The 13,445-nt window shown below is 36.1% G+C and overlaps 1 protein-coding gene and 1 long non-coding RNA gene across 4 annotated transcripts in view; one reads left to right on the top strand and one right to left on the bottom strand.

Moving 5' to 3' along the window:
- LOC140169996 (uncharacterized) overlaps positions 1–13,445 on the bottom strand; it is a 216,157-nt gene that overhangs the window by 76,383 nt on the left and 126,329 nt on the right. The window lies entirely within an intron of this gene.
- Positions 1–13,445, top strand: part of LOC140169987 (uncharacterized) — a 138,978-nt gene that overhangs the window by 22,441 nt on the left and 103,092 nt on the right. For 2 of the 3 annotated variants that reach the window (XM_072193301.1, XM_072193298.1), the window contains exon 2: positions 3,833–4,026. In XM_072193301.1, coding sequence (XP_072049402.1) covers positions 3,965–4,026 — 62 coding nt within the window. In that variant the 5' untranslated portion in view covers positions 3,833–3,964. Of the gene's footprint in view, positions 1–3,832; positions 4,027–8,905; positions 9,533–13,445 lie in introns of those variants that run through there. The other variant, XM_072193300.1, reaches the window with a different exon arrangement.

Below are 13,445 nucleotides of genomic sequence, written 5' to 3'. Positions count from 1 at the left end.
ATGTGTACATTTGCAATACATGGTTTTTAATCAGAAAATTGTGTGCAATATTTGAAGAGCTTATTTCCAAACCGTGTTAAGTCCACCCACCTTCAAAATTGAGATTTTGATGAAAATGGGTAGTGAGTAACTAGGGCTATCCAGCAATGTTTGTGTTTTTTTTCCAAAATTAGTCAAGTTCCGAAATATTGACACACAAAGTATCGATTTTTTTCCAAAACGTGTTAAGTCCAATCCAGTTTGGTAGCAAACTGTGTAGTCCACGAACACTGCCCTTGTGGGCAGCTTGTAGGCAAGTAGCATGGCATAGGGCTTCTAATAGTTAATCGCCAAAGTTCTGCATGATTGATAACATTGCCTTGCTTTGCGTCTTCGTTCTTGTTTGGTCCTGACACTACTATACCTGAATTTGGTCTGCATAAAAAGTTGTTGTTGTTGTTGTTGTTGTTGTTTGTTTTTTTGGTTTTTTTTTTAATATCAGTAGGCCTAGTTTGTATGAGATTTCTTAAATATTTGATAGATACCTCCAGAAAAAAATGAACAGGGTGGGAATGGGGGAGAGGGAGAGGTTGTGATGGTAGAATTAATGTTAGAGGATGGTGCTGGAGTTAGTTTTTGATATTATTATTTTGTATGATTATCAAAATTCAAGGTATTATTTCAAAGTTAAAGGTATAAAAAAACATAGGACTTAAAAACTTACGACTGTCAATATGAGATTAGGGTGGCAGCATGGGGGAGGGTGACATTTCGATAATGTGGTAAAACAAGTGGCTATTTCAGGTCATCACCTTTTGTCAGTGAAAATGATGTTTATTCAATTCTGAGAAATGCAATACAACTAAGTTTTGAATTTTGAACTATTTTAAACATCAAACTTTGGTTAAAATGGGCGGGAGGAAGGGGTTCGAGATGCAAGGTGTTTTGTGGCAAAATTGTGTTTTATAGTAGAGAGAATCATATTTTGTATGTTTTTAATAAATTTGTTATCTTTTAAGACTAGTTTGAGAAAAATACGGTTAGTTCTGTGTTACAGATACTATGTTTTGTGTCAAAATGTGTTAAGTCCATGCTAGAAATTGCATTTTGTGTCAAAACGTGTTAAGTCCATGCTATTTTTAAAACAAATTAATTCATTTAAAAAAAATCAAAAGTCTCTAGATTTTAACTTTACATGTTTTTATGGTCCTATATATGTCACCTTCACTTCAATGTAATTTTATAGAAATCAAACCTTTTTTCATTGCCATAAAGAAAATTCCTGATTTTCTTCAAAGTGAATCTTGTGGACTTAACACAGTTTGGAAATAAGCTCTTCATTTGTGTAATATCAGTCCTGGTCTGTCATAAATTGAGAATGGTTAATTTTGTTGAGTATCACTTGTCAATGTTAAGACAATATCAGTCAGACATGTGATGATACCAATACCATATTTCCTTGCATTTTCCAAAAAAGAGGCATTTATTAGGCCTATAGGTTAATTTTAAAACAATAATTCCTGTTAAAATCATTAGGTAAGCTTAAAACTCACGCTGAAATGATGAAGCTGTGAACTTAGGAACGATGACTTCCGGTTCACTCTGGGGTTTACAATATTGTTATTTCACTCCAGAAAATTGATTTCAATTCTATTCAAATTCAATTCTTTCTATACCTGGAGTCTTCCTATTCAATTCCAATTCAATCCACCTTGCTTTAGAATTAATTCAATTCGATTCCAATTCAATTTGTCAATTTCAAAATCATTTCAATTCAATTCCAATCCAATGCAGTGAAATTAACAGCTAATCCATTTCAATTCAATTCTGAGCATTCATTTCAATTCCAATTCAATTCCAATTCCAATACAGTTGCAGTTTGTGTTAATTGACCAAAGGCACACTGCAAAATTGTGTCTAGAGATTGAACACTTTTTGTCCTCGATTTGTAAACACATGTAAAATCTAAACACAAATGTCAAACTTCAAAACATTAAGTGTTTAATATCTAAACACAAGGCATCAAAATCAAATTACTAAACATGTTTAGCAAATAGCAATGTTTACAAATCGAGGACAAGATGGTGTCTAGAATGGTATTTAATATTTAGACGCTGTTTTTGCAGTGCATGTTTTAAATGTTATACCAATTATACTCACTTTTCACATTCAAACAATGCGAGTGATCCTTGACCTCTGGGTCCTATTTTTATGAAACTTTGGAACTTCTTAGTTCTTAGGTGACTGACGTCCAGTCACTTCCTAATATATGTCTTAACTTCTTGTCCACCATGCACATCATTTTCTAAACTTAAGGTGTGTGGTATGATTGATAATGGGACCCTGTCCCCACACTGACCTCAAAGATGTCAAAAATCAAGGTTTTGATACTATTACATAGCCCCTACTTGTTACACCCAAAATCCTTGTACTTTTGAAAAGTGTGAAAAAAGCTGTCAAAGATATAGGCCTAAGCATTTTCTTTAATGGTTTTCTCAAAATTTGTTCAAATGTACAATGGCATTTGAGCAATTTAAAAGATTGGGAATGCTAAGAATCAATTTGCATCATGTTAGAAGATATTAGTGTCTTTATGAACATAGAACCTATAATTTTCCACATGACAAGAGAGACAGTTGATATTCTTCTAAAGAAAGATTAAGAAGTACTCCAAAAAAGTCTCAAAAAGTTTAACTATACCTGTGTATGAGAAATGATATTATATACTTTTAATTTTCTTCAATATATGTGTATTTTATGCTATCATTTTTAAATGAAAGCTTTCCAGATTACTTAGTTGCAATATGTTTTGTAACACTTTATGTTTATGTTTTGTACCAGTTTATGGTGACCACTGTTTCTTTTTATTTATCATGTTTAGGGAAAACAGTTTGCTTGTTTAAACAGAGCAGAACTTCATTGGGGAAGGGTACTTTTTACAGGTGGAATGATCTGGAATCACAGACATCTGCTTGTGAATTGAAATGCTGAATTGAAATCAAAGCTGAATTTCATTTCAATTCCACTTCATTCTTCATCACTCAACTTGATTTCAATTCCAATCCAATTCAATTCATGCCCAAGCCCACTTCATGCCCAAGCCCACTCATTTCGATTCCAATTCAATTCCAATGCATTGAAATGAAAATCGCCCAAATTTCATTTCAATTAAATTCGATTTCAATGCATTGAATTAACATTAGTTTACAACCAGATATTCGCCAATTATCGACGCCATTAGGTACCATGTGTGCACCTTGGTAAGCTTACTACACAAGGTATAGCATGGAAATATCAGCATTTTTGATACATCTTGGTTGAAAAAAGTGATGGGGGCGTTTAATTGAAGGGGTGACTATTTGAGGAAATACGGTAAGTACATGTGTCTTATGACCAATTGCAAAGCTTTATGTATGGAAGCAAGTACCGTATTTAAGTCAAATAAACGTCCAGGCGTTACATTTTTCCCAAAGGGGCGTTTATTCAAGGTCAATTTTATAACGATAATTCACATTAAAATCATTAGGTAAACTTAAAACTCACGCTAAAATGACGAACTATGAACTAGAAACACTGACTTCTGGTTCACTTCCGGGTTTCCAATCCAGATTTTCGCCAAAAAGTGATGTTATTATCGACTATGTGGGCAACTTGGTAATCTTACTACACAAGATAGCATGGAAATATCGGCATTTTTTAAACATCTTGGTTGAAAAAAGTGGTGGGGGCGTTTATTTGAGGGGGGCGACTATTTGACGAAATACGGTATATATAATTGCTGAAGTTGGTTTTTTTTATGAAGATAACATGTATGTAATGTTTTTTTTCTACATCCTCTCTGATTCCACTTCAGGTCCACGAAGTCAGTTTGAAAACCTTCAAATCACCGCCTCGCAGTCGTCGCACGCATGTCCGTTACTGCAGCCACCCGCGGCGCCATACTTCGCCCACGGTGTACTGGGACCCGTGGGTCCCACGGGGAGTCATGACAGAGGGAGTGATGACAGAGGGTGCAACAGCGCTCGTAGTGCCATCATCCCCAGAGAGGTAGGTGTGAGTCACAAGCATGCCTTTCATCACACAGGTTGCAGCATGTGCTCCTGGGTTGAGCAAATGAGCAATTCACAGGCCAACCACTGCGCCATTTGGGTTACAATGGGTTCAATTTGTGAATTTCTTCACTGTGCTGGTGATGGTAATACACCTGGGTGTAGGATTCATTTATGTGTCGGTGTGTGTTTTTGAAAGCAGTTGATGAATCAGTGTTTTGTTTTAGCGTGCATGTCTGTTAACGGCATAATTTGTGCCGGTGACTAAATGTTGGGTAATTTTAATAAGATTGAGTGCATTCGTTTGAATGAATTTTTCATCAGCGTCTTGTACAAGAAGCATCGGTGGGTTAATATGAGACATTAGCATGTAGATATTTACAGATAGTAATATAATGCTTGTAGTGAGTCATTTGATATAAAGATTGATCTTGAACTTAGATTTTGCTAAAAATAAGTCTGCGCACTTGCCTTTTTAGGGAACACAGGGTTTCTTTAGGTCATAAAAATGGTACGTTTTTTACATTTGATGAGGTTTTCAATGGTGTAAATTATTGCACTTGAACTTATGTTTTAGTGAATTAAAAAAATTGACTTTGACCTTGACCTTAATAAGAATGATATTTACTCAAGATTGACTCACAATTAGTACTCTGAGGTTAGAGGGCTGTGGAGTGCAAAACCATGTGAAAACATTTTTCAATACACATATAAGGGTGACTGTATAACATTATCTGAGCCGCATTGAAATGTTGTTGCACTATTTCACATTACATTGGTTCAATAATGTCAATCCCGATTCCACACCAAGCAACACAACCGAATGATCTGATATAGTATTTTGATATTTTATCAAATAATTTGTGATTCCATCACTGAATTTTTACTATGGTTGTCCTCTGTGGTCATTCTACCATGACGTATCTATTGTAGGGATGTAAAATATCTACTTAGATATTAAATTAGGCAACCAAGCAACCCTCTTCATTGTGTGACTATTTAACATGGTGAGTGTCTGATCACCTGCCTATTGTGTTCAGCATGTAGTTATAGATGTCAATTAAATGGCTCATTTGGTAGAACTTGTAACCTATTGATGACAATGGATGAATCTGAAAATCAGCCTCAAAATTAACCAAAACTTAACCTTCTGGAAACCTTCTTCTCCAGCTTACCAGCTGTGGTAATTGGTCTCACTGTTTGTTTGTGTGGGGGTGTGTGGTGGTAAAATTGGAACATTGGGCCACTCAGTACCGAACAACAGGGGATTTTACTACATTTTTGATAGCTGGGATCTACAATCTCTGTGTAGAGGGCGCTAAATGCATTACGTGACGTCGCCTATGGCATACATGCTTACAATTGACAATGAAAAAGAGTCAGATTTTACTCGATTTGGTTCTCTTCTTAATGACAGGGGAAAACACTCAAATATGAATCAAAATGTTACAGTGGTAGCTTTTTTGCCCATGCCTGCTGGATAGTGTTTCAGCAGGCCTCCAGTACTTTTCATAGACATTTGACCCAGGGCCTGTTTTATTTCCAACACTGCTGCCCCTTATTTTGGACCCGGTGGGGCCACTTACATTACGTGATGGACACCATGCTCATGTATGGACTCTCGAAACGCACCCTAAACGTGTATTACTCAGTGCATGCAAAACATACCCTAAACAAGAATTTTGCCTTTTTTTAAACACTAAGAAAGTAAAAATTCATGTTCAGGTTCTTGTTAATAATATAAGTAGTTTGATGTTTCTTAATGTTTTACCCTACGATTTGTTCTGATAGAAGCCAAACATAGCCTATTTCACCCTTTTTTATTTTGCCATTAAACTTTGGTACTACCCTAAAAAGGCCTAAGCAAGTATTTTACTTGGAACAGGTACAGGGCTGTACTTGCCCAATGCTGAAAAACAACCCTTTTTGTTTTTTTACACGAGCATGGTGTCCACCTTGAAATGCAAGTGCCCCCCGGATTTTGGAAGTCCAAAGAACTTTACATTTACAATATTGGTCCAAGTACTACTAGTTTCTTGAGCATGAAATTTTGAAGTAAAGTTTTGTACGTCTATTAATAACCTCCCAATAAATAATGACCACTCCTTTAGTAGGAATGATGAAAAATTGATAATATTATCAATTAGACCCGAGTTTCCTATACTATACCATTCATTCAACAGCAACTAGTTAGTATGCAATTTATGTAGTAGATTTTATTGTACGTAAATTTTAATAAATGAAATAGCCTGAGGCATGAAAGTAAAAGGATAAGCAAACGCCAGGTGAAGGATGTATCTCTTCCCACAGTGCATCACAACCTTTAAAGTCAAAGGTTCAAATGGTATCAGTTTTCATGCCATCTGCACAGGAGTTGAGGTTGTTACCCTCATCCTTTTCTGCTGTCGGTGACACTTTTTATGCAAGATATTTTTGTTTTGTATTTGCCAGTCGATTTCATAAGCACAAATTTAACAAAAATATTTTTAACCCATTATGCTTCAATGTGTAGCTTTTTGAAAAATTTTGCAAAGAAATTGCAAAACTTTTTAGTTCAAAATGTGAAAAATTAATACCGCTAAAATAGTACAATGCATGTACATTGTAATGTACATGTACTTGCATGTATATGTACTATATACATGTACTGTGCATGACGTGTTCATATTTTTACTATTGGATGGTGGACTCCGGTACCGAAATATGTGCTATAAAATGCTATTATGCTATTCTGCAGATTTTGCCCAGTAGATTCATCATGTGTATTATTTAATAGCATTCTTCTAGTATCAATAATTGTGGAAATCTTATTCCATTCAGTTCGTGGTTATAGAAATACTTTTTTTTTGCCTCTCCCCTCCCATCTGAAATATGGGGATAAGGGTCCTATAACTCCTATGAGGGGGATTGGCAAAAAGAGCCCCCATCCCAATCTTTTTGTAGATAACACTGACCACCATATTCCACAGCAGTATATTGGGAGTCAAAATCTTGTGTATCTGTAGTAATTTTGTTGTACAGTTATTGCGATTTGAAGCGAGAGAGTCATTTTTGGGAATGTTATTTTTCGCGATTGCCCAGTTCTGCCCTATAGTTGTAATTATTACATATATTCGTGAGGTGTTAATTTCGTAGTTAGAACTCCATTCACAAAATTCCAAAAAATAAAACAACGTACTGGCAAAATTGAGTTTTAACGCGGGGGCACAGAATCTTAATTTTGGCTATTTTGAGAAAATGTTGTTATAATAATTTTGCCCACATAGGCCTTTATATAAGGCTATGTATCAATGGTATGTGACTTAAGGGGGTAAGAAATGAACATAAACCTAATTTGTTTGCTGAGGTGTTGAAATAATTAAACTGGAAAAGGCATGGAATCTAAAAAATTTTATTTTGGAAAGAATGATTGAATTGATTTGTCAAAAATCAGTTGCTTGTATTTGTGGCTGAGTGGTTGATCCAGCTTCAAATGTTGCTTACTGTTTTTATACATTGCATGATGGGAAGTGTCTCGCTATGACTGAGCGATCTCAAAAGTGCACATGATCTTCATCAGCAATGGAAATTAAAAACCAAAGCCACTATTATTTTTTGTTGATAATAAAATTTGACAAGTTTACATATCAATTAAACTTTTATTCATGAAAAAAAATGTTGAAACAATGCAAAGTGACAATATCAGTAGTGAAGGGATTAATTTCTATTACTTCTGATCAAACTGAAGTGTGGTTCATGGTTACAGTTGCAGGCAGGCAGCACTTGAACTGCGCAACCATTGATATTGTTTAATTAGATTAACTGAAAATTTTTGCATTGCTAATAAAAGAAGCAAATTTATCAAGCGAGCTGTGCGCAGCTTTCTGCCTACTACCGTCACCATCGCTTGGTATACATATTTATCATACAGCCTACCAAGTAATGACCAGGCACTGCCAGAGATGGGAAAATGGCTGGCTGTCATGGATGATGTATTTGGGGTGGTTTCACTGGTATAATGAGGATGAGGCATTTACATTGGATGGCTGCGTGGACGAATTATAATGTGTCAGTTGAAAGCTGTTGTCTCTGTAGCAGGTGCTGGTGATTTCTAGGATTCCAGTTTACACAACATGTGTTAGTACTGTTCATGTACATGTTACTTCCTTCAACTTGAACTTGAGCAAAGTGAAATTATGAATGGTATGAGAAGGGTTCTTACTGTGGATGGTTTAGATACTGCATGTACTTTTGAGTGGTTTTATCATAATAGCTGTACATCACTAACAATCCAACATTGACTTGTATATTCAGGTTGGAATATTGAGTGTGATCATTGTGGCATGAAACAATTTTTCAGTGCCAAGGTTGGAAGATTGCATGTATACAAAATGCTTGCTTTTTAATGATCTGGATCACAGATCCCGAGGTCTGTATTTGGATCAAGTACAGTAATCATCAGCAGGATTTGTAGAGTGGAATGGATTCAGACTTCAGCCAAGCTTGAGGATGTGTTTTTTTCACATGCAAGTGCAAATTGATAAAAAAGTGGGATACATACTGTACCTACTGATAACTCGGGGTGTGAGGGTGTTGAATCGCCATGTCATCAATAATCCAATATTTCATAAAATTGAATTTAAAAGTGAGCACATGATTGGATTGGAGGGAAGACATGATCAACATTGCAGCCAGCAGTGAAATAAGTCAGCTTGATCATAGACTGCATGTAACAGTTTATGGCTTGATGCATTGATCAAGGTTCATCACAAAATTGTGTACATGTACACCCAGAAGAAATACATGTTCAATGTGAATTGAAGCAACACTAAAGATGCTTTGATCCTGTGAAATCACTTCCTTCTTGCAAGCCAACTCCAGTAGAGCTATTCCTGCAGCCTTGATTGAGTGCGCTCAGTTAAGAGAAAGAATCGGTTTTAACACATGTTAGACAATCAGATGAGCAGCTTTGATGCAGTGGAAGTGCTTCAGCATCAGCAGTGAGCACTGAAACCAATGGTCACTGACATACTTTCTATTCACTCTGTGGCTACATGCTAGTCAGCTGAGTGCTCAAGGCAAAGGGAGCTTGTTCGATGAATGGAATAGCCAAACTGAAACTCACTGGTAAACAGTGAGGAAGTGCATCTCAATCAGTGAGCACCCAAACTGGTTTCAGTCATTGGTAGTTGAACGCTTAGTCGGGAATGAGTAAGACCCAACGGTAGATTGTCATCACGTAACCGTAAAATTTAATTTTTATAGCAAAATAAAGAGAAGCAATTCTCCTGAGTGTACCTTGTATTATGGCAGGACATGGACCTTATGTGCAAAAGGCTTCACACTTGGCCATATCATTGGATCTTTAATACGACCTGTTAGTGGATGTATACATGATGCGACATTGATCGAGGTGAGCGCGGATTAATTATGGGCGCCGGGATCGGTTTTCGAAAGCGGAAGAAAAAATCTTCATCAGGATCATCATCAGGAACAGGTTGTTCTTTAAAGAGAGCATTAGGGTGGTGAGTATGTCAAACTTGGTGCATTTTTTTGGATGCATCATCATAATAAAAAAATCTACTTTCTAGAGTATTAGTTGTGTGTGCAAAGTATTTTGATGCATCATTGTCCCAGATTTTATTCAGAGCATGCATGCTCATATGTGACCCGTTACAGCGAAAGGTACCTTATGTCGGCTGCTACAAGTGTCTCTTTTCCCCAATGTTGGCAGAAAATATCAAACAATAATGACAATCTGAAGTGGCGGTCATTTCAAATCATCTACAAGTCATCGAGGTTCAGGAATGTTCTCTCATTGTTAGTGGGTGGCTAATACATACCTATACAAATACAATACAATGCTTTTGTAACCCACCACTCATGTCACTTGAACAGGGATTAGCCATATCAAATAAAGACTAGAGCTGTATAACAAACAGTTCTATAGACAGGTAAAACCTTATTATCCTCTACAACAATAGGATTAATGATTGGTTTAGAATGCATTTGTTACTAGCAAAATAAGGCATATGTAGCTCCCGACTTAAGGTACCTTTTGCTGTAACGGGTCACATATGTCATGATGTAAGATGCCCCATTCAGTAGTAATTAGCTACCATACCATTGGGGGGGGTGTCATTTTAACCAATTTTGGTAGTCCAATGTCAACTTTTCAATGTGTGCAGTGATGATGCATAGCACCACATTACATATCCTAGTTCTGGATGCACTTTTGATAGAGGATATGCCTTGTTCAATAGAAAAAACGTTGACTATTTTGGCAACTGTTAACATGCAGTAGGGTAGGGCATTGGATGTCCCAGTTTAAGTATAAACTAAAACATGATGATCAAGGATGTGGTTGCCAATGGAAATCTGTTCGCACCAAATGTGTTACCATTTTGAGAGAAATTCTGCTTGACATGTTTTTCCTGTTCCTTCACATTCAGGCTGTTATCTCTCCTTGACATTGTGCAAAAATGTCTGCAGAGATGATAGTTCAGGGAAAAAAACCCGTAAGTTCATACATACGCACTGTTATACAGTGCGCATGATTGGTCGAGAGACGGGCATAAACAATGATAATGCCCTGTGTCCCAGATGTGCGATCGTGTGGTAGGGAAAATGAAGGAAATTCACATTTTGTTAATGATGTTACCTGTTATTTTTTGTTATTATTTTGATGAAATAAGAATCACAAAATGTTCCGGTATGTATGAACGGGGCCCCTCGGACATAAACAACCATTTAGTCATGAAAATATAAGTATAAACTAAAACATAAACAGCCATTTAGTCATGAAAATATATGAATGGACCCCTAATTCAATGACATTTTATAAACTAAAGTCCTTTCGTTAGGGAGGAGGGGATCAAAAAGTCTGATTACATTTGTAAAAACTAATTAAAATATCGGTCAAAATTTATATTTTTAGTTTGGAATTTTCAATATTTCACACATACAGTGCTTTATAGGGAGGGTGCGGGGGGGGGGGGTCAGCGTCCTAATAAAAGTTCTTTTTGGTTTTACAATGATGTTATCAGACTTCTGGGTTGTTACAGGAAATGTACCGATTTCTGGAATTGTTGTGCAGTTTATGCTGCACAAAAGTCTAGGAAAGGTACAGTTTCAGGATTTTTTCCTGGGCATTTCAGAGCTTAGCTTATTGACAACACCAACTAGCATCTGAAGGCTTGATGATCTGTGAGTGTGGGCATAGACCATTGGTGTGGGCTACAGAATTTTTCAGGATATTAGGTGAAAATATATTTCTATGATTATTTTTACAAATCGGGTTTTGGGTTTATTGAAAAAGGCAAACACTGACCCTGGAAAGCATTTAGTTGCTACATTTTAGTGTCTCAGATTTTATGCACATTAAAGTGTCCCAGTTTTTATGCACTGTATATGCTTTGGTATATGTATATTGACACAAATGTTTTATTCAATTAAAATTGTGCATGCATAACCTTTCACTCAGGTACCCAAATCTATGATTTAACAAAAGTGTGTCAACTCCTAATGTATGAATTGCCCATTGGCATTGATGACACATAGTGTTTGCATAGGCCTTAAATAGACAGGACTGCCAGTAGCAGGCATAGAAACCAATTAAAGAAAATGCTGAAGATGTAAATGATAATTATTTTGTGAAGTAGATTATATTGAAAGAATGAACCCAAATATGAAAAATGATTCACGAGGAAGAACTGCTATATGTGCTGCTAGACCATAATCATGGACAAAGTGGTGGACCATTTCTGTTAGAACAAATGCTCATCTGGTACCTTACATCAGGGGTAGCGCTAACTTGCGCCATGGGGTCATAGGCGCATTGTTGTTTTAGCTTTTGGCGCACAAAATTACCATTTTGAGGTTGCTAAAGGGTCATTTTCACCCTTTATTTCTATTGTTTTGGATCCATAGCTTCACAAAATTCAAAATTTTTGACCCCTTGTTTGAAAACCTAGCGCTACCCTTGCCTTACATTGAATGACACCATTTAGCCCATAGTGAAGAGAGGAAAATCATGGATTTTACTATAAAAAATGACTGAATTTTGTTACGCTTTTAGGCGACGAAAAAATACCCTGTTCTATGGGCGGACACCCCGACAGACCTTTCAAGTTGGGTCAGTCGGGTGCACATATACAGCACATCCTGTATACTACATATGCCCCCCCTGGAAAAAAACTCATTGGTGGGTGGAGGTCTTTTGATATTTTTTTGCTATATATAGGTCTGACAGGAATGGATTACATCTCATCTGTACTTTTAACCACTTGCCATGATGACACATCAATGTTTATAACATCCATGGAAACCGTTAAGGTGTAAATGCAATAGATTGATATCAAAATCAACGTAGTATGTGTTGATAGCAGTGACTACAAGTTGGATAAGATATCATCTTCAATTGGGTGCCAAAATATAATGAAACAATGGGCTATTCCAGAAAATAGATGCACACCCCCTATAGAGGAGTTCGGATATCCGGACTTTTTGTCCAGTCGTGACTGTTGGAAATCCAGACTTTTAAAGTGCCCAAAGGCAAAAAAATCCGGCAGAACAATAGTTCAAAATCAGATATCCTCAATTTGAGAGCTCATTTTTAACATTTCCGTGATTTTTCCTTCATTTGATTGGATTTCCAAGCTTTTTCCAGTAACATTGGCAACTGGAATTCCAGTCGTTTTCAGAAAGCAGACTTGGAAATCCCGACATTTCTTTGATTGGAAATTTACTCCTCTATAGGGGGTGTGCACCTATTTTTTGGAATAGCCCAATGAATGCAAAATGTCTTACCACAGATATTGGAACATAATTTTACAACCATGATCCCCTGCCATTTCATTTTTTTTACTTGCATCCCTGTATCTCATAGAATAAAATATAATTATAATTAAAACAAATCCAAAAATGAGTGGGCATAAGAATTATGATAAAAATTGAATATTTCATATATTGTAAAATACAATTGTATGCACATTACATTTTTTACACTGAATATTTCATGAAATGAAAATTTTTTCAAATGACCTTGGCAGAGTACATTAATATTTAGCTCATTTCTAGCAATTGATGTAAATATTATAAATCAAACATTATATGTTTGAGGACACTGTACATATATTACCAAAGCAACATGTACTAAGGAAGATAAGGCCAAAAAATCAAAAAATCGTTGTGTTGCCCTCACGCGCCCAGTCGTAAATTTTGAAAAGTCTTTACATTAAAAAAAAAAAAAAAAAAAATCCCGACCGTCCGACCCTCCCGTTTTTTGGCTTGTGAGGGCAACACAACAATTTTTTTGGCCTAATTAAAGAAAACCGTAACATGATATCATATTGCAATTAACAGAAAGATTCAAAACATTTTCACAGATTTGACCAGATGAACTTTGTTTGTTTTGTTTTTGGTATCCATAGATTTGTT

Source organism: Amphiura filiformis, chromosome 14 (assembly GCF_039555335.1).
Source record: "Amphiura filiformis chromosome 14, Afil_fr2py, whole genome shotgun sequence".
In the NCBI taxonomy this organism is placed as follows: domain Eukaryota; kingdom Metazoa; phylum Echinodermata; class Ophiuroidea; order Amphilepidida; family Amphiuridae; genus Amphiura; species Amphiura filiformis.
Note: the sequence above shows the minus strand (reverse complement) of the source record. Positions and strands in the feature narration are given on the sequence as shown.